At 36.1% G+C, this 21,097-nt stretch overlaps 1 protein-coding gene across 1 annotated transcript in view; it reads left to right on the plus strand.

Moving 5' to 3' along the window:
- LOC109052048 (microtubule-associated tumor suppressor candidate 2-like) overlaps positions 1-20,229 on the plus strand; it is a 31,996-nt gene extending 11,767 nt beyond the window's left edge. Inside the window, exons 4-15 of the mRNA XM_042739015.1 lie at positions 483-686; positions 4,257-4,403; positions 5,756-5,854; positions 7,219-7,418; positions 14,568-14,634; positions 15,309-15,523; positions 16,305-16,410; positions 16,663-16,736; positions 16,830-16,928; positions 18,171-18,290; positions 19,228-19,325; positions 19,668-20,229. Of these exons, the coding sequence (XP_042594949.1) occupies positions 483-686; positions 4,257-4,403; positions 5,756-5,854; positions 7,219-7,418; positions 14,568-14,634; positions 15,309-15,523; positions 16,305-16,410; positions 16,663-16,736; positions 16,830-16,928; positions 18,171-18,290; positions 19,228-19,325; positions 19,668-19,875 (1,637 nt within the window). The 3' untranslated portion in view covers positions 19,876-20,229. The remainder of the gene's footprint in view (positions 1-482; positions 687-4,256; positions 4,404-5,755; positions 5,855-7,218; positions 7,419-14,567; positions 14,635-15,308; positions 15,524-16,304; positions 16,411-16,662; positions 16,737-16,829; positions 16,929-18,170; positions 18,291-19,227; positions 19,326-19,667) is intronic.
- The last annotated feature ends 868 nt before the right edge of the window (positions 20,230-21,097 follow it).

Below are 21,097 nucleotides of genomic sequence, written 5' to 3' on the forward strand. Positions count from 1 at the left end.
CTGCTACGCTGCTGCTGCGGTGTAGCAAGTACCGAGATTTGCTACTGCTAATACATCCACAGACATGCTGCTGCTACAGTATAACGTACATAAAATTACCCCCAAATCTATAGCATAGGCTACATGAAATTACCCCGTAGCAGATCTATACAGGTGGAGCTGGGGAGGGTGGAGGGTTTCTGAAGCACACTGCAAACTGCCATATAGCCAACACTGGCTTAGTATTTGATTGTTGAGCAGCAAGCTCATTGGCTGATGATGCAACTAAAAATCACAAAAAGATGTGATTATATCAGATTGAACTAGATACCTATCGGCATGTGCCATCTAAAGTTACATGACAGAAAGTTGTATTATCATGTTTAGATATTTATTTTATTTATTTTAATGGTTTGTAGAAAGTAATTTCAAGCCATGATATCTATAAATGAACTTATGAGATTTGTTTGAGGGAATATTACAATTTATCTTCTGCTTTACAGTGGATCATAAGAGACTAGCATTGGGTGTGGCCCCCAAATTTATGCTCCCCAAACCGGGTCAATCTGGACTGCGTCCTCCTGGCTTCTCCCATCTGCCTCCTGCTAGACTGGCCACCTTTGGTTTTGTCCGCAGTGCTAGCGTGTCTTCTGTGTCCAGCAACCAATCAAATGACAGCACACACAGTGGCCCCTGCCGATCCAGCCGTAAGTGTTACAACTCTTTCTGTCATAAAACTATTGTCAGCCACATCCAAAACAGACAGTTGTCACAGACTGGGACACCTGAGTTTAACAGTTCTGGGTTCAACTGATTTGTAGGCTTCAGCTAGTTGTGATGTTTATTGTACTGTTTTTACCTTTAAGCTCTTGTAAGAATGAATTTCCTGTTGCGAATGAATGTTTTTTTTTTTGTCTGACAGTCTAAATTCTCAAAAGTGTAGGAATTACCAAAAAGGCCCATTCTCAGACCACATGCTTTAGTATTCGTATTGTGTCAGGATTAGTTTGGGTCTTTTGGATTATCCAACTCTTCCTGTCATAAGCCTTCTGCCTGGTAGATACAAAGTACAATCAATGTCTACAACACCCTGCTGGTTGCTCTGTGTCTGTGCAAGACGAGGCATCTCAAAACGTAAGACAAATAGAGCGGTGTATTCCAGTCTTTCAAAAATGGAAGTTACTTAGTATCGAAATCCCAGTAAGTCTGAAATATCATCCATGATTAAAACAGACATCATAATAGTCATTTTAAAGTTCGGACCACCTGTCATAAGACATGTTATATTACTTATTGCAGAATTGCATTGAGGTCAATGGGTTTTAAGTGTGTGTGTGTTTGTTTTTTTTAATGAAGTTGGAGAAATATAGAGACTGTGCGTGTTGTTTTATAATTGTATTTGCCTGTGCTGTGGTGGGCTGAGATATTTGAAACCATAAACATAAACAGTGTTGTTGTGAAGAGGAAGTGCAATTGAAACAAAAAGAGCATTACTGCAGAAATCTGCCTCTGTCTGGTGTCTATGCACCTATTATATTCATAGGCAGAAAGCACTAATCTACAGATTTTTCTAGAAAAAAAAAGTTGTGTTATGATTCTCCTGTCTTTTTTTCTGTTTTCATTTGACTAAATGAACAGATCTGATTGTTATAACCAGACATTATCTGGCAAACTGTGCTTCTGCAGCATATGATTGCATTGTAGTCATTAATTTAGATCAGATTCTTTATAATGTATATATATATATATATATATATATATATATATATATATATATATATATATATATATATATATATATATATATATATATGTATAATTATTGAAGTGATAGTATTTTGATAACATGCAAATTAAGTATATAAGTTCCAAAATTACAGTGATAGTATTTAAATAATTTGTAAGACACAAAAGGCTAAAGTGATTTCTTTTATTTATTTATTTATTTATTTACTGCCAAAATGAGGAGTTCTCTTAACTGACTCTGTACAGTAAGTTTGTCCAAGAATTATAAGCCTCCTTAATATTTCTATTCAAACAGGAATTTGAGGCAGGGCATATAGAAGGGCTCGTCCTTACATTCAAGGCTAGAGTGTCCTCTTATTCATTTATAGACTATTTCTCTGCAGTCATTCCCTCAAGACTGCAGATAAATGCTGAGTCTAGCAAACAGTGTCACTAAACTGCTGAGTGTAATGTATGTGTTCTCACAGTACAGAGACTGTGATTCTCTCTCTCTTGCTCTCTTTCTCCCTCAGGTTTATTGTTGAATGTTCTTGTACTGTAAGTACAGTGTGTTAATAAACCACACCCTTGTTTAGCATCCCATTTATGACATCAACAGACGTCCCGACATGTCTGATGCTATAGTGGGGACACATTTGTCTCTCAGCTTGGACAGCTGAGGGGTCAACAGTGGCGCCTTTTATGTCCTCTCTTAAAAACCCAAAGACTCCTGGCTTGTTATTTAAATCCAGAACTTGTACATGCATGTGGCATTTTTGTTCGATGCTGTGCTTGGTAGATAAAACATAAAGGACAGCTGTCGACCCTACCCAAGTTAGAGTGTCCATAACTAGGCCTGAGTCGCCACTTTCACTCTTATATCTTCTCTGGGAAAGTGGAGGAGTTGAAGAGGAGTTGGGCTTCTACTATTTTGCAAGGGTTTTAAGTTAAAGTTTAGTCTACCCATAAAACAGTGTAATTAATCTTTGAGACTCGTTGTTGGTTTGGAACTTTTTGGCAACTCTGTGGAGTTTTAATATCAGATTGACTTTATGAAAGCAGATGATGTTTATTGTCATCTCAAGTATAGATCCTGGATGTGTTTCCTCTACTAACGGACAAATTGGCAATACAAATGTTTTCATTACTGGGGTATTTTGTACCACTTTTCACTTTCATTTTAAAAAGGGATATTGAAAAGCAAGACCTGCATCCATGTAAGTATTGTCTGTGATTTATTAATGTCACATACATTTTTAAAGATGACCATCTGACTTATTCGTGGGCCATTTGACTAATTGGAAAGAAATAAGCCACATTGTCAGTGATTATTAAAAGCTTTCATTAATATTTTATTTATTTATTTATTTTAAAATATATTTAAAAATGTGCATTTATTTATATATATATATATATTACTACAGAATCCTTAAAAGACTTTAAGCCTTTTGCCAGTGCATCACATGCACCATAAACAGGTGTTTAAGGGTAATTATATTATGAATTTAAATAGACATATCAAATAGCAGAAAATGTGTATAATTCAGTACCTTAGTTGATTTTACCCTTGGCACTGTTTGTTAGAGATGCACAGTGACGACAGCGTAACTGTTTGATGTGCCATCATTATGTGCTCATTTCATTCATAAGGTTTACACTCACTTGCTCTAACTTCACACACTCATTATTGCGTAGTAATTTTAGAGATTAATGTATAATATTGTGCTGTTCCCGGGCTCACCTGTTACCTAGCAAACACAATGACCAAAATATTTTACCGTTTCATTGTTTGAATTCATAATTTGTTTTGAAGCCAATATCTATGGTTTTCCGAGTAAGGTATTCGGCTTTGGTCATAACCTGGAGCACACACAACAGTAACAACAACAACAACAACCCTGTATTATGTATAGTTAAATCCTTGACAACTTTACACTTGACTTGACTTATTGATCTCAATCAGTGTCCCATTAATCATGATTTGAGTCACATTTATCTCACCTTGCATCCACTTTGCATTTACTTAGGTATTTCTGTACTTATTACATACTACTGTAGGTATTACTTAGGGCTGTAGTAGGTTGTGTGAGCTTGAAGGAGGATGCGTCAGCTTTTTCAAGACCTTTGTTGAAGTATTGGGAACACCCACTTCTTTAGAACAGAAAAAGGCACTTCCGAAACTGTGGCAGCAAAGATGGAAACATGTATTAAAAAAATGTATTTCCATCTCTGTTGCAACAGTTTTGAACCATTTCTTGCCTTATACACAGAGACATTGTCATGTGAGAATGGGGGTGTCCCAATACTTTTGGCAATATACTGTACATACATACATATTTAAAACTTCCATCTAAGATATGTTTTATCCAAAGTATAATTAAATGTATAGTGAAGTATAATCAATTCATTAAAGGGATAAAACAATTCAAATACCGCTACTATAGAACTATTTAATTGTATAATAAGTTTAAACATGTATTAAATTGTATAATAAAAGTATAACAGTATAGGACAGCAGAAAAAGGATTTTCTTCTTATTTGGCTCTCCATAGGTCCACACAGCAGCAGTGATGAAACTCTCCTCTCGCGCTCTCCTCTCCCTCCTGCTGAGAGCAGCAGTGGCAGGAGTCAGAACCGCAGCAGCCCCCCGCCCTCAGCCCGCCGATCTCTGCACCCGCCCCTCCGTGCCTCACCCGTGGGTGAGTGATGCCACTGTCAGCTCGTTTATTATGTGACCAGTGTTGTGTCTCGGTAAAGTCATGTGACCCTGTGTGCAGAGGTGTGTCAGTGACAGAGCATGCTGCTGTCACCATGACAACAGGATTCATACTAATGAATATGAATATGAAAATAACACACATTTACATTGTACAAAAATACCTCTGTCATGTACAATAAATGTACATCAACTGCATTTTTGCAGAAATACAGAGGATATTGTCTGTCTACTGATATCTGTTTATTGTGGGATATCAAAATTTATAAATACAATTATCTGCAGTATTATTACAGTTGCACTAAATAAACACACACACACACACACACACACACACACACACACACACACACACACACACACACATACACACACACATACACATATTATAGTCTGTATATCACTAAAGTAGCCTGTTGATAACTGAAGACATCATTAGAATAATAAAAGAGTAATATTCTTAATCTATAGACTATTCTAGAAAATGAAGCAAAATCTAGTAACAATACCAGAGTCTATGGGTGAGACCTTAGAGCCAGGCACCAAACTCCCAACTGTGCTGCTGCCCACTGCTCCTGGTGTGTGTTCAGTGCTGTGTGCATTTAAATGAACTAAAAAACTAAAACAATGAGCATTATATACTAATTAAGCTAAATGTTAAGCTGCATTTCATTTGTTAAATAAAAATGCAGTAAAAACAATAACACTGTGAAGTACTATTATAATTTAAAATAACTATTTTCTATTTGGATAAATTTTAAAATGTAATTTATTTCTGTAATGGCAAAGCTGAATTTTCAAGCAGGCATTACTCTTCAGTGTCACAAGATCTTTCAAAAAAATATTCTATTATGCTAATTTGCTGCTCAAGAAGCATTTCTGAAAACAGTTGTCTTAATATTTTTGTGGAAACTGATACAGTGAAATTTAGATTCTTTCGTTAGTCTATTCTTTGATGAATAGAAAGTTCAATATAAACACATGCTCTTCAGTGTTGATTTCGAGGAAAGGTTTTTTTTTCATATGAGCTTTTATCATATGATATCATATCATCAGAGCTGTTCATGCTAACTTGACACTGCAGTCACAGTGGAAGAAAGTGAACATTAGTGGGCCAAGGGCTCCAGCTAGAGGACACTTAAGGCATTTACTTCATCTTTATATAAAGCTGGTTTTGATTGCAGAATTTATCTGTGAGTTTTTTTTTTTTATTAGAATAACTTTTTGATTTGATGGTGCTCAGTATTTTTTCATAAATGTATTATATGTACATACTGTTGGAACTGTAACTAGTTCTCATTTACAACAGTATATAAATATCTGTTTCTCATTCAGCCTCTAGAAAGGAGTTTCAAAGGGATGGAGAAATCACCCGACCCATTGTGTCATCCCCGAAGAGGTTTGCAGTGGTCTCTCCCAAGCCTCAGTCCCCTGGTGAGTGTGTGATGTCTTTTTATTCTGCTCCGCTGCTGCCACTCCTCCCACTGTCATCTCCCATTCCTTATTAACTGGCTACCAGTGGTTGTCATAGCAACACTGTGAAGACTAAAGACTTCCATTAGGAAACTGGCAAGTAATTCCCTCGCTAATGTTTCTCCACTAATACAATTTTTTGTTTCCTCAATAATTCAGTTAAAATACACAATAAATTGAAATACCAATATATAATGTTAGTTTGAAAACATTTACAAATGAAATACATGCATATTTATAAAAAGATATTCTAAAGTCTTTTTTTATGATTTTGAAAGAAGTCTCTTATGGTCACCAAGACTTAATTTATTTGATCAAAAATACAGTAAAACAGTAATAATGTGAAATATTTTTACAGTTTAGAAGAATAAATATTTTCTTTTTTGATATACTTTAAAATGTAAATTATTCCTGGGATGCAAAGCTGCATTTTCATGAGAAAATACTTCAGTGTCACATGATCCTTTGGAAATCATTCTAAGAAGCTGATTTTGTCCTCAAGAAATATTTCTTATTATTATGAATGTTAAAATCAGTTTTTGCTGCTTAATATTTTTGTGGAGACCATGATACATTTTCTTCAGGATTCTTTAATGAACTTGAATAAAAATGTATTTGAATAGAAAATTCAAAATAACAGCATTTATTTGAAATGAAACTCTCTTATAATGTCATCATTTATGTTACTTTTGATCATCCGTAAAAGTATTAATTTAAAAAAAATAAATCTTACTGGCCCTAACCTTTTGGACAGTAGTGTGTATACCTGTATATGTGTATATGTATGTACATTTTAAATTCACATATGCAAAAAAAAATAATAATAAAATAAAAAATTCTAATAAATTAATTTTGTTTAAAATTTGAAAAGTCTGGTAAATAGAAGTATTTTCACTCATGGGCTTCACTGTTTTACCATACATATGTTACATATATTTATGGATTATGTAATCCTGACGCCATCATCTCTGAGCTGACTCATCAGGGAGCATTATGTGTGTTCTTGCAAGTCAGCAGTAACTGCTGAATGTTTGACCTAAACATAGTCTTTATGGTCACATTAACATATGGTCGTTATACAGCTGTAAATATGAAACATTTAATTAAGCAATAATTTACAGTAATTGACTTAAATGACACATGTATGAAATTACATGAATTGCAGTCATATTTCAAGCATACTTGTAGTTTAAAATAAACTGAGAGAATCTTACAAAGCCTATCACAGTCAAAATTCACTAATTTTGTAATAATAATCTTAATCTCATACTAACACTTTTCATTTTCTTTATGCTCTTTTTTCATATGTTTTGTTCATCCTACAGTCCGTCAGAAGTCATGTGTGGCCCGTCTGGGTGGGCGTGCAGAGGGCGTGGATGCTGAGCGGGAGCGGTTGATGGTACAGAGACTGAAAGAGAGATGTGAAGATCAGGCTCGGCAGCTGATCACCCTGCAGGACGAGCTCAGGAAGTCTTCACGATGCTTGGATGTGTTCACCCTAACCACACAACACTTCTGCCAGAAGGTAACACACTGTCAAAGCTGTAAATGCTGGTGTGCTGGTAACTGAATAGTTAAGACCCAAAGACCCACAGTGGTTGCAGGTTCAATCCTAAACAGGGATGACCCAGAATTCAAAGTTAACAGCTGAATAATTGTTTAGAAAACTGACTGTTCGAAAGATTCAATTTGTGGAAATGAGCCTGACTTCCCATCACTGCTATAAAAGCAGAGCTTCTGATTCCCTGCATGATGTAATCATCTGATCATGTGATGCTGGTTGGAGGGCAACTCAGCCCTGCTTCATGGCAACTTAGGGACAAGACAAAAATTAATTGTCATTTAAGCTTAAACATCTCATCTACAATTTGAAGAACACTAATTTCAAAGAAGTTTGGAGCAATGTGAAAGGGCAATTTCTTAACCACAAACTCACCCAAATGAGAGCAGTGTGATTCCCAGAAACCACTGGAAGCCTGGCAGTGAAACATGGATTTGCATTTACTTTTTTGTGTTGGATATGCTGAATTTTCTGGTAAAATTATACTCTTAACATTGTACTAACAACTCCATTTAATATTTTCTTACAGTTGAAGTCAAAAGTTTACATGCAAATTGAATGGTTTTCATAATGACTGTTTAATAACCATAAAATGCAAAGAGCATTTTTTTTTGATGCGTAGGCTGTAGTCTACATTATCCCATGCTTTGAAATTAACCCTCACTGTAAATTTGAGGATGTTATAATGTTATATTATAATGTTATTGTTGTTTTATTTCATTATTTGAACATTCAATACAACAAGTTTCGTGAACGACTTTAACACACGACTGGCCCTGCAGCGGCGGTACACGCAGCGGTAATTTGCATTTTGGTTGGCCACCTACTGAACACATTGCAGAAGCATCAAAATGTTATTTATTTTACCAAAATAAGAGGGATTTATTTAGTACTGACCTGAATAAATAAGATATTTCACATAAAAGATGTTTACATATGTTTACGTAATGTTTAATTGAATACTTGTTTAAACAATCACTTTAGCAAAGTTTGAAATATTTTCTGCTTATTTTGAAAAAAAAACAAAAAACAAATTTGTTCAATAAATATACTGTCATTGAAATATGTTAATATAAAAATATATTTTAAAATACAGAAACAATTTTTTTTAAATTTGATGGTTCCATTCTAAACATGGTGATTATATCTAATATGGACACCCAACATAATATATGATATTTACCATCTGAATCTAACCATATCATGTCAACAAATGGGAAAGTCAGCCATCTATTAATTATCATGTTAATTACTGTGCGCCTTTAGCCTTAACAGCAGGGGCGCTTTTTACCCTTAAATACCATACTATTATATATCCTTTCATTATTTAAAAATTGTTGCTTTAATTATCTTACACAAAACTGAAAATCATAGAGAAGTCTTTTGTCTCAAAATATATGCATTGATTTTAGATTATTCTCATTTGCTACTTAAATCTACAACATTTTAAAAAACATAAAATATTAGATCAAGTAAGCACGGAATCAACTTTGCGCTGCTGCGCATGATAGCATCAAGGATCAGACAAAAATACACATGCATCTTGAAAAACGAATGTTTTGGAAATTGCTACGCCACATTTTTTGCCATCTAGTGGTTTAGATGAAAATAATATCAAAGGCGCCTTTTACCCCGGGGCGCCTTTAGCCCCATTGTACCCTATACAATATAAATAACCATCCTGATTTATAACTACCTAGTATATTGTATTTATACTATTGGCTAGCAGATACAGAGTTAACAGGCTTTGCTTTATGTATTTCCTATGCATGCAAATCAGAAGAGCCAAACGTCAATGTCCATGGGCCACTGGTTCTTTAGTAAGGTGTAAGGATCACTGTTAAAGTCCAACTGCATTTAATTTAAGCAGATAATCGTTTTACTCCTTTTTCGGAGGATGTTTCGCCACTGAATTCACCTTAGGTGGCGTGTCCTGGTGGGAAAGTAAGTGCTAAAGTAGTGGTAAGCATGTTGCTATGCAGTCACTAGGGTGTTTTGGTTGGTTGCTCTGGCATTGCTAAGGTGTTGTGACTTATTTGCATGTCGCTGTGCGGTTGCTAGGGTTTTCTGGATGGGCATTATTCTTGGGTATTATATTGTTGCTGTGCTTTGATGAGGGATTGTTTGTATGATGCTTTGTAGTCTAGGGTGTTCTGGATGGTTGCTTGGGCTTTATGTAGTTGCTAAGGTGTTTTAAGTGGTTGTACACAAGTTTTACAAACAGCTATGGTGTGTTTATGACCTTTTGGGATCTTGACAGCCACTGGTCACTGTCTGCTATTGTTAAATTGCCATGCAAATAATAATGCTGCATTCACATGCTATCGAAATGATCATAAATACGAGTTTCCTGGTCATGAACAACCTCTCAAGTTGTATTTACAACTGGGGAACCCTTTATGATACCCTGAGTTGGGTGGGCCATAAACTTTAATCATGGTGGAGCGGAGAAATACAGTTGGAGTATGGATAAGTTTTAATATTTTTTCCCGCAACATCTACATTGGTTTCTCCTGCCATTACAATTATGTATATTTTTATATATAAATAACCATGTGATGCTTATTTTATGCATTGAACACAGCGAAAATAGCATTTATTTGATTGAAATTTCAGAATCGCCAGCCAGATGAATATCTATAGCACAGTGATTGTTTATATGGTTACCAGTGAACTCGAAACATGTTGTGATCAAAGCCTGTTGGACATTGACTAAATATTATTTGATTTTAATAAGATTTCCCTGAGAAATAGGCAAGAATGAACTCATGAATTGGCCGTCCTCCATGATTCCTGTTCTTTCTGACAACAAAACACTTTATACAAACTCATAATTATAACTTCAGAGGTGGGAAGTTGTAAATTTCCGATAGCAGGTAAAGGCAGCATGAGATATTCTGAATGGTTTCATAGGAATTGCTATACTGTATTATTGCTATGTGAATTGCTCCTTTCAGTGTTACTTTTAGTTTGTCAGTTTTTTGTTCCTTTTTTTTTTGGTCTGTTGCATCATTATAAAGTATAAAATTTCTTAATTTTAATTTTCTTTTTTTTTTTGCATAGGACTGTTTTTAGAGCATAATTTATTTCAAGATTATCATAGGTTAAGTGTTGGTACTATACTATATAACAAATTCTTTATATGTCATCTGGAATGCTTTCTTTCATCTGTTTGGATAAAAATGTGTGTTCATTCCCAGTAGACTTTAGTATCAGACAATGAACACGTGTTATTTTGTTCTTTATTGATCCCATCCTCCTGTTCCTCTATCTCTCCATCATCTCACCCCTCCTCCTCTCAACATCCTTGAGTGTGTGTGTATGAGAGAGAGAGGGCGAGACGCTTGGTTGGTTGTCTGAAGAACATGTGTGAAATCGCAGACTCACGGTACTCATTGTTGCAGTAGTCAGGCAATGACGCTAAACACAGGATTAGGTAAGGCTTGTTGGGTAATTTTTATCTTATTCTCCTGCCTTCTCCCTCACTCTGCCTGTCCGTCTTTCCTCCACTCCCTCTCTCTCCTCATTTCTCTCTCTCTCGTGTGGCGTGCGTATGGTATTCCCCCGACACGTTTTTATAAAGCTACATTCTGCCGTAGCATGAGCCAGTATTGCTGTAATCTCTCTCTGTGTCTCCATCCTACATGCTGTTTGGATACTACGGTAAAACAACAGCAAGAATAGTGTGTGTTATGCTGCTTTCTTGCTCTGTGACTTGTTTGCTAAAGTAGAATCAGTGATGGTTTTTGCGTAAGACCTTGTTTATTTCATTCTACTGTCATGTTTTATATAGTTTGTGATGATGGTAGTGTGTGTGCTGTCAGTGAGAACAAACATGTGCTCTTTTAGTGACGGAAACACCCCACCCTGACTGTTGACACTTGATGTGGGAGGTCTGATATCATTAGATTTTATTGCACTTTTGGTTTTTATTGACCTATTAAAAAATAAATAAAAAAATGATATTGTATTTGATAGTGTTAATATAAACATTGCTAATTGGATATTAAAATTTTCTGAAAAAAGTGTTATGTTGCCCTTGCAAAACTTGTCATGACAATGTTAGAGTGGGTGGTATGTGGTTTTTAAGGTCTTGTGAGATTTCTTTTAAGGTTACTAAACTAAGGTGTTCTGGCTGGTTGTTTGGGTGTTGCTGTGTGGTTTCTAAGGTTTTGTGGGTTGTTTTTGTGGGTTGTTTTTTTGCGGGTTATTATGCTATAGTGTTCTTGTTGGTTTTTTTTGGTGTTTTGCTGTGTTTTTTAAGGTGTTGTGGGTTGTTTTTGTGGGTTGTTTTTTGCGGGTTATTATGCTATAGTGTTCTGGGTGGTTCTTAGGGTGTTGGGTCTATAGGTGTTTTTTTTTGGCGGGTTATTATGCTATAGGTGTTCTCTGGGTTGTTGTTCTTTTGTAGGTGGGTGTGGTTTGCGGGTTATTATGCTATAGTGTTCTGGGTGGTTCTTAGGGTGTTGCTATGTGGTTTCTAAGGTGTTGTGGGTTGTTTTTCGCAGGTTACTACCTGATTGCTTAAGTTTTCTGGGTGGTTGTTTGGGTGTTGCTATGTGTTTTCTGAGGTGTTGTGGGTTGTTTTTTGTGGGATACTATGCTAAAGTGTTCTGGGTGGTTGTTAAGGTGTTGCTATGTAGCTTCTAAGGTGTTGTGGGTTGTTTTTTGTGGGATACTATGCTAAAGTGTTCTGGGTGGTTGTTAGGGTGTTGCTATGTTGTTTCTAAGGTGTTGTGGGTTGTTTTTTTGCGGGTTACTATGCGTAAGTGTTCTGGGTGGCTGCTAGGGTGTTGCTATGTGGTTGCTAAGGTATTGGGTGTAGTTGTTTGCAGGTTACTGTGTAGTCACTGAGCTGTTAATGGTGGTTGCCAAGATTATTCCCGGGGGATTCCTAAGGTGTTGTTAGTGCATGTTAGTTGTTAGTGGAATTAAGCATGTTGCTATGCAGTCTCTAGGGTGACTGCTATACCTACTGGGCCAAGGCTGGTTCATTTAGTGTAAATGTAGGGGATACCTCTAATCAACAACCATATGATTTGAAGTATTGTAATGTCTTTAGCACAGACGGTGTTACAGAACAAAAATGTAATACTTAGGGTTATAGTTTTTTAATCACTAATCCTCAAGATGAGCAGTAGTAATCAAAATGCCTAGTACAAAACACTTATTAGAAAGTCCATATTTGTTTTAAGCACGTTCAGTGTTGTAGGTGTGTTGGGGAGTAACAGTGTTAAGCCCTGCAGATTGCTCTTTTGTTTTATAGGTGGGGACTGATTCCTTGAGACCGCCTTGCTCTCACTATTCTAGACCTTTCACAGCAGGAAACCAAAGTAGGTGAGGTAACCACGGTGAAGATAAGGCAGTCAGATTTGTATTCATGGAAAGACTCTCCAGGGATCTGCGTGACATCTTGTGTGCTGGAGGAAAATCTGATTGGGTGAGATCTGAAGAAGGGACACAATGATGACAGGTCAGGGCATTCGTGGGGACATAGGGTCTTGACCCTGCTGTTAGTTTACATACTGTATGAGAGGGTTATAAATCAAAAAGGCTAGCAGCATCTATTTAAGGCACGATGCACGACAAATTGTGTGTCTTTTGTATCTTTTTTGTTAACTTATTTAATCAATTTTATTTAAAAATGTAAAAAAAAAAAAAAAACAGACATTGCTTTACAACAGTCATTATTTTAGCGTCTCCATTTGGTGAAGAAACTATTTTTAATAAGAGTTTGTTAAACTTTTGTCAACTTATTCATTTATTTATTTATTTTTTAAGTACAGTGCTACCATTTTGGACTTGTACTACTGTATGTTGGTGACATGGTATTCCTGGGAAGTACCTTGTTAATACAATGGTGCATGGATTTCAGTATCATGGAATTACTATGGTACTACCAAAATACTTTTCACACTGGCAGTCACTGTCCATAGAGGTGTTTTAAAATAGCAAATGCAGTGGGATCTCAGCTGGTATTTGGAATTGAATGAGTGTAAGATTCAGGACTGCTAATGTTAAAATGCTGACTCATGCTGTATCATTTGCTGACACTGATTCTTATAAACAAGTATGGATCATTAGCATCTCACTGTATTGTGGCATCATCAATCAATCATCATTGCCCATGTATAGACGTGGTTGTTTACGTCACTGTGGAGTAAATGTGTGTTATTAACAGATACAGCTACTCCTAGTGTAATTAGTGCAGATTAAGCTCTGTGGCATGGTTATCTGGAGCGTGCTGGTTTATTTTAAGGCTAGAAGAACTTTCTGTTTTGTTTATAATTATGTGTGCTGCAGGTATACAGCAGAGGTGTGTAGTCCTTTTAAGCTGTGAATGCTCTGCACACCCAAGCCATTTGAGGGAAGGGAGTTTGGGAACTAGCTAAATACTATGATTACTGTAAAATTCCACTGTCATTTGAAGTGTATCGTAAGGGTTACATGATAAAATGTGGGAAATATGTAAAAGTAACAGTCTGTAAATTATTATTTGCCAAATGACTTTAATTTTCTGCAAATCTGTGCCAGTTAAGGATGGATTCGGGGGAGTGGATTCACAACAGCTTTGGTGCCTGATTTCATGCACAAGAAAGTCTGTCCACAAGTTTTTTTTTTTGTTTTTGTTTTTTTTAGTGCCTAGTCTGAATGTTTTTTGATTATTTTTTGTTGATTTATTATTCCATGCTTTTCTTGTCAATTGTTTTTTTTGTGTTTTTTATCATATGTTTATCTAAGCATGTGTGTCTCTTAGAAAGGCACTACAACATAAGGGCTGTTCCTAGCAACAGTACTTTTAAACTGACACCTGCCATGGTGTTTCATATTTGTCAAATTAATAAATTAGATATCAAAGAAGTCACTGCTTGACACTGGTATACAGGAATCTCATTTAAAGTGGTATTTTGGTTGGTATGTTAAATTGTTGTTAATGAAAATTGTATCCATAACCAGGCATGCACAAAGTACAGATTTCTGCAGATTCATCCCTCATGTTAATTTATTACAAACTAATTTAACAATGCTTTGAGCACATTTTACTATTTTTAAACCCATTCCTCTGCATAATTGTCCCTTATACTCATCTGAGCTTGTGTGTGTGTCTTGCAGAGTGAGAATGCTGTCGTGAAGGAGAGGGAGTTGTCCCTGCAGTTAGCCAGGATCAGGGATGAAGTGGGTAAGTCTCTTCTGGCCCAGACATAAAAAAATAAAAATAAAAACACCATACTTCACAGTGATCTCATGCTGACACATGTGCTACACCATACTCACAAATGTTAGGATGACTTCAACCATAAAATAAGAAAGAAACTATATAGACCTTCTCCGATTACATATTTGTAAACTGCATTTTTCTCTTCCCATCTCCCTCATATTTAATTTGGCATGTGACTCATCTCACATCATGCAGACGTAAAGCAACACTTCATGATTTTCGTCTCTAATACATGATGTCCTATGATGTTCAAATAAGCATTAAATATCTCATGTAAAATAATACATCATAATTTTAATTGAGATTTAGTTGAATACAGTAAAAATGTTTAATTTGTACTAACTTTAATGACCATAAACAATGTATTTGTCTGTGCTCTTTTGCATTCAACCATGTTACAGAATGATTCCCCCTTTTATTCTCTATGCTTTAAATCTGTTAGGATTAAAATTAAATGTTTAGACTTTAATGAATGGAAAATAACACGTCATATATTATTTAATTTGTTCAGTAGAATAGGTACCAAGGTTGAAAGGAACAGGGTTGCAAATTATCAACATTCAACATATATCATCAGCATAAACATTTTCTAAAGGTTAAGCGTGACCATAACAAACTATTTTCTGTCTCTCTAGTGGACAGCGTTCAGCAGTGGGAGCGTCTGCAGGGTGAGAAGGCCCAGCTGGAGCAGAGTTTTGAGTGGGAGCTGAAAGGACTACAAGAGGAGCAACAGCAGGAGCTCAAGGCCCTACAGGAGAGACTAGTAGAGGAGCACACCTCTGAGATACAGCGACTCCAGCAACAGCAGAACAGCCACCTGGAGCAGCTACGCTCCCAGCACCAGGAACAGGTAAGATGAGGAAGTAACAGGGTGTAAAGACTGAGATTATTATTGACGCACCTTGAAGAGGCTTTTATTTTAGCATTGTACATATAGGATTGCAGGGTGTGAAGGCTCATGAGTGTTAAGAAAGCCCGGAAAGGTAGTTACATGACTATGTAGTCTGATGATTCAGTAATCATCTTCCCTTAAGCCCAAAATATACTTCAATTTTGAAATGAAATCTTAGCATACAAATATGTGTACAGCCAAACATACAGTCTTTATTAAATTAGCTTCATGCGCACTGTACACATACTCTAGTGTATTCATAAAAAGCATTTTGGTGCCATTGCACAATGAAATTTTGCAAGCGAAATTTTAGTGAAATGGGAATCTAAGAAATGTATATTTCTGCCTGAACAATTTCCGGTGTCAAATATAATGGAAATTTCCGCAGATTTAAGTTCCTTGAACTTTTAACACACAAATTTGCAATTCCAGCCAATAGCAAGTGTTTCTGTTCATCAGTGACCTCTGTGTGGGTAGAGAGTCATAACTTGGTAATAAAAAAAGTTTTCAGCTAAAAGTTCATATTGTCAACAAGTCTCAAAATGGCACATAGAGTTAATCAAAATTGTGTTGGTATGAAAAAGAGAAAGACAACAGAGACAATGAAAGCAGCATGGCACTGTATGTTTCTATTGACAACATTCAGATATACATTGTAAAATCGTTCAATTGACCAATCAGAATCCAATATTCCAGTGCGCCTGTCAAATTTGACAGCCATTTTTGTTTTCTGTTTTAGATTGAGGAAATGAGTGAAAACCATGAGAGGGCAATGATGGAGATGGAAGCGACTCATGGTGCCACATTGGCCACTTTACAGGAAGAACACACCAGAACCATCAAGAGTGAGTCCTGCTGACAGACACATCCATTACACTCCCAGAAGTCCAAGCAACTGTGTCTAAAAACTAGTTAGTGGCCTACTTGGACTGCATTATTAGGGCATCATTACCTAGAAGCTATTGGTTTGGCCCACTATGAGAGCTCCTGGTTGAAGTCCCTCCTTAATAACATTACTACAGACAACTGAATTAAAACTGTCTGTTAATTCTTTTTCATCAGTGTGTTACTAACATGAGCTGCTTGTTTGTTTTTAGACCTGAAGATGGCACATGAGCAGCAAAAGAAGTCAATGGAAGAGGAATTTGAGAAGCTCAGACTCTCACTGCAGGTACTGTATGGTCCTGCTTTTAATGCCAGCATGCACTGTACATTGTTTTTACCCTTTTCTTTATAATAGCATGTGTTTCTGTGCTGCGTTTAGGATCAGGTGGACACCTTGACATTTCAGAACCGCGCTCTGCGAGACCGGGCCAAGCGCTTTGAAGAAGCACTCCGCAGAAGCACAGATGAGCAGATAGTGGTACTGTTCTTCATATTCTTTTTTTGTGTGTGGCCAGTGGTATTAAAACAAGAGTTAATCCCCAGACTTTTCTAAATTTGTCATCTGTGTTCCAGAAAATAAAGAATATTCATACATATCTGTATTTTCATTTTTGGGGCACCATTTTTTGTCTAGATTATAGCTCTGCAAATTCTGGACATCCTGGGAAACAGTAATGAAACATGCTGGACACTTTTTTAATGCTTTGTAGTTAAAGGATTTGTTCACTTCCAGATAACTAACTCTTGATAATTTACTCACCCCCATGTCATCCAAGATGTTCATGTCTTTCTTTCTTCAGTCACAAAGAAATTAAGTTTTTGAGGAAAACATTCCAGGATTTTTCTTAATTTAGTGGACTTCAAAGGTGGCCAATGGGTTGGAGGTCCAAATTGCAGCTTCAGAGGGCTCATCACGATCCCAGTTGATGAATAAGGGTCTTATCATTTTCTAAAATTAAATAAAAAATTATATACTTTTCAACCACAAATGCTCAGCTTGCACTATAGCTGTGCAATGCACATGTGGGACTTCATGCATTAACTAACAAAGTTTGAAAGGTCACGGGTGGTAAGTTCTTCCTCTGTGTACTTCGGTTCAAAAAGGTAGGGTAGGGTGAAAATCTCATTTTCTGCTACATCTTCAAATTTGTCCAACATTGTTGTTTTACCTTTTTTGTAAAGGGCGTTTGACTTTTTTTGCAAATTCTCTTTGTAAACACTGGGTCAGTACTTCTGCCTACGTCACATGTGACCTTTCCAACATGACTACGTAATGCGTGAGGTCGTGCTCATGCAAAACAAGCCTTTGTGGTTAAAATATCTACATTTTTATTTTTTTTAATAAAATGGCAGATCGTTTCGCTAGATAAGACCCTTAATTCCTTGGCTGGGATCATGTAGAGCCCTTTGAAGCTGCATTAAAATGCCAATTTGGACCTTCAACCCGTTGGCCGCCATTGAAGTCTACTATATGGAGAAAAGTCCTCGAATGTTTTCCTCAAAAACCTTAATTTCTTTTTGACTGAATAAAGAAAGAAAGATATTAACATCTTGCATGACATGGGGCTGAGAAATAATCAGGAAAGTTTTATTCTGGAAGTGAACTAATCCTTTAATTAATATTTTATAATGTAATAATAATCAAATATTAAAAAATCAGTTATGGTTAGTCCTGGGATGTATGTAGTAGTTTGCATCTGTTTTCTGTTTATGTGTACAGGATGCCCTTGCTCCTTATCAGCATATTGAGGAAGACCTAAAGAGTCTTAAAGAAGTTCTGGAGATGAAGAACCAGCAGATTCATCAACAGGAGCTCAAAATTTCAGAGCTGGAAAAAATGGTAAATGACATTAACAGACACTACAAAACAATGTTAAAGATAGCTTTAAATATTACATTTACATTTATGCATTTAGCAGATGCTTTTATCCAAAGCAACTTACAGTGCATTTAGGCTATATTTTTTTTTACCAGTATATGTAATATTAAATATTAAAGACATTTCACTTTTTATCAGATATACACATTTAAAATGTGTGTGTGCGACAACTTTTTGATGACTGAAATTGCCATACATTTTTGACCAATCAAATGCTCTGTAGAATGACAATGTCCCTCCCCCTGCCAAACAGCATGTAGCCGAGATTAGTTCATGGCATAATTAAAGCCTATTTTTAAAAAAGACCACTGCTTCCATATGTCTTACTCAAACTTGCTGTTTTCAAAAGGGTCTATACAGGACAGATGTCATGAGGTTTTTAAAGGTGTACTCAAAAAGGCAGAAAACCCCAGAGCCATTTAATTGCCATGGTAATGGTAGTTTGAAGGTGTTTACCATCATGTGCAAACTTTTCCAGAAACTGTTTCAAGCTTTGTTTGGCCTAATTTTGTTGGAAATGACATCACACCAGTTCATTCGTCGATTTAGCTTGAAGTATATCGGGGCCTTTAGACTTCTTAAACTTATACTCGCACCTATCAGTGTGAATCTGTTATCAAGCAAAGCCAAAATTTTTCAATTACTTCTGCCATTAGAAATTAAAAATGTCCTATGCAGATGTATTTGTCAACCATAAAAGGTGTCCAGTAACAATAGAAAGTTACCAAGATACATTTTTGGCCCCTGCAGAATAAAACACTTTTTTGGCCTCTGATATGACTGTATTCTCCATGTTATTTAAATGTATATTATGAGTAATAAAGCTAAAGTGCTCATTTGAAATTAGAAATGTTGAGTTTTTCAGTCAATTTAGTGTATTTGTTATGTTTTTACACAGGCCCAAAAGAATGTTCTGTTGGAGGAGCGTATTCAGGTTTTACAGCAGCAAAATGAAGACCTAAAAGACAGGATTGACCGCAACCTTGCTATGTCCAGGTCTTTATAAAACATTTCTAATTTATACCTTTAAAGGCTTCTTAGTTTGAAAGGATTTCCATGCTACACTATTAAAAAACTTCTTTACTGGCATTGATGGTTCCATGAAGAACCTTTAACATTCATTGGACCTTTCCATTGCATAAAAGGTTCTTCGGAGTGGAAAAAGTTTTCGATTATTTTTTAATGTTCTTCACACTAGATGTTCTTTGAAGAACTGTTTACTGAAAGGTTCTTTGGCACCGCTGTGAAAACCACATTATAAAACCTTTATTTTTAAGAGTGCATGACCCTTTTCAAGCTACGGATAGTGCTCAGTAGTTGTTTCCTCTATTCTACCAGGCAACTTTCAGAGGAAAATGCCAACCTGCAGGTGTATGTTGAGAAAGAGAGCAGCGAGAAGAAACGACTGAGTCGCACCAATGAAGAGCTTCTGTGGCGTCTTCAAACAGGCGAGTTGAGCCCACGAATGTCTCCCACCCAGTCGCCCCTTCATCGACCAGCCTCTAGTCCCGCTTCACCCTCCCGACAACAGCCCTTCCCTAGATGAGTGTCCAATTCTCTGCCTTTCCTACTCAGACTCTCGCACTCTTTTTTTTCTGTAACTCATGTTTCTCATTTTTGGTTCTGATTGGATGGAACAGAGGATGCTCTCACACCTCTTACACCATGGATGGTGGTCATAACGCTTTCAGTTTCATCATGCAAATGTCAATGTTAGTAAATTAGTTGGTACAGTGATCAGGGTTTGAGTTTTTTCAGCAAGACTGAACAAAATAGTTGTGTATATGTAAATGGATAGTCCACCCAAAAAATGTAACATTCTGTCATAATGCACTTGTTCTGAACCTACATGACTGACTTACTAATGTGGAGCACAAATGAAGAAATTTGTAAAAAAAAAAAAAAAAAACCATATATATATATATATATATATATATATATATATATATAGTATATATTCTATTTCATATATAGTTGTTCTTTTTCACACAATTTCAATGATTAGGGGCTGAAGCTTTTAAAGCTTTAAGAAAGTCAAACTTATACAATTTTTTTTTATTTTAATACTTCGACTACAGTGTAACCAGATCAGTGAGTTGATCTCGAGAACCAAACAGGACTGATTCATGAAGAATCGATTGGGGATGCGTTTTTCAAAAGCATTTCAAGCGTAGTTGAATGTTCCATTGTTACCAACACCATTTCCTGCTGTTACCAGTTAAACGTTGAATGTTTTCATGAAAATACAGCTCCAAAAAAAATTATCAAACAGCTTCACAAAGCTGTTTGGTGGGAACTACTGCCTTTAACCTGTGATTAGAAGTGAAGTTTTTTGTTAGTATGATGTGACATACAAATGAAAGTCTTCTAGTTTTTCAAGGAAATTAAAAAAGTTGATGTAAAAAGGAATCAAATATCTGGAAATTAACCCAAACAACAGAGGACAAAAGTAAAAGCAAAGTTGTCCTCAGTTCACATGTTCATTATATGAAGCAATAATCTTACATAATTAGCAGAAGTTATTACTGCACCACCTGCATGACGTCACTAACGACAAAGTTACTACGGTTTCAGGTAACATTTATGACTAGCTAGTTAATTTCACTAGTGATGCACCATACTGTGGTAGTTAGCCAGCAAATTACATTGGAAATACACCCCAGACCACTCTGAATTGATTGAAAAACTAATTCATTCACAGTTAACGACCAATAGGATTTTGGCCGATTCTCACAGTTAGTCGATTAGCAGACTTGCAATGTAGCACA

Source organism: Cyprinus carpio, chromosome B15 (genome assembly GCF_018340385.1).
Source record: "Cyprinus carpio isolate SPL01 chromosome B15, ASM1834038v1, whole genome shotgun sequence".
NCBI lineage: Eukaryota > Metazoa > Chordata > Actinopteri > Cypriniformes > Cyprinidae > Cyprinus > Cyprinus carpio.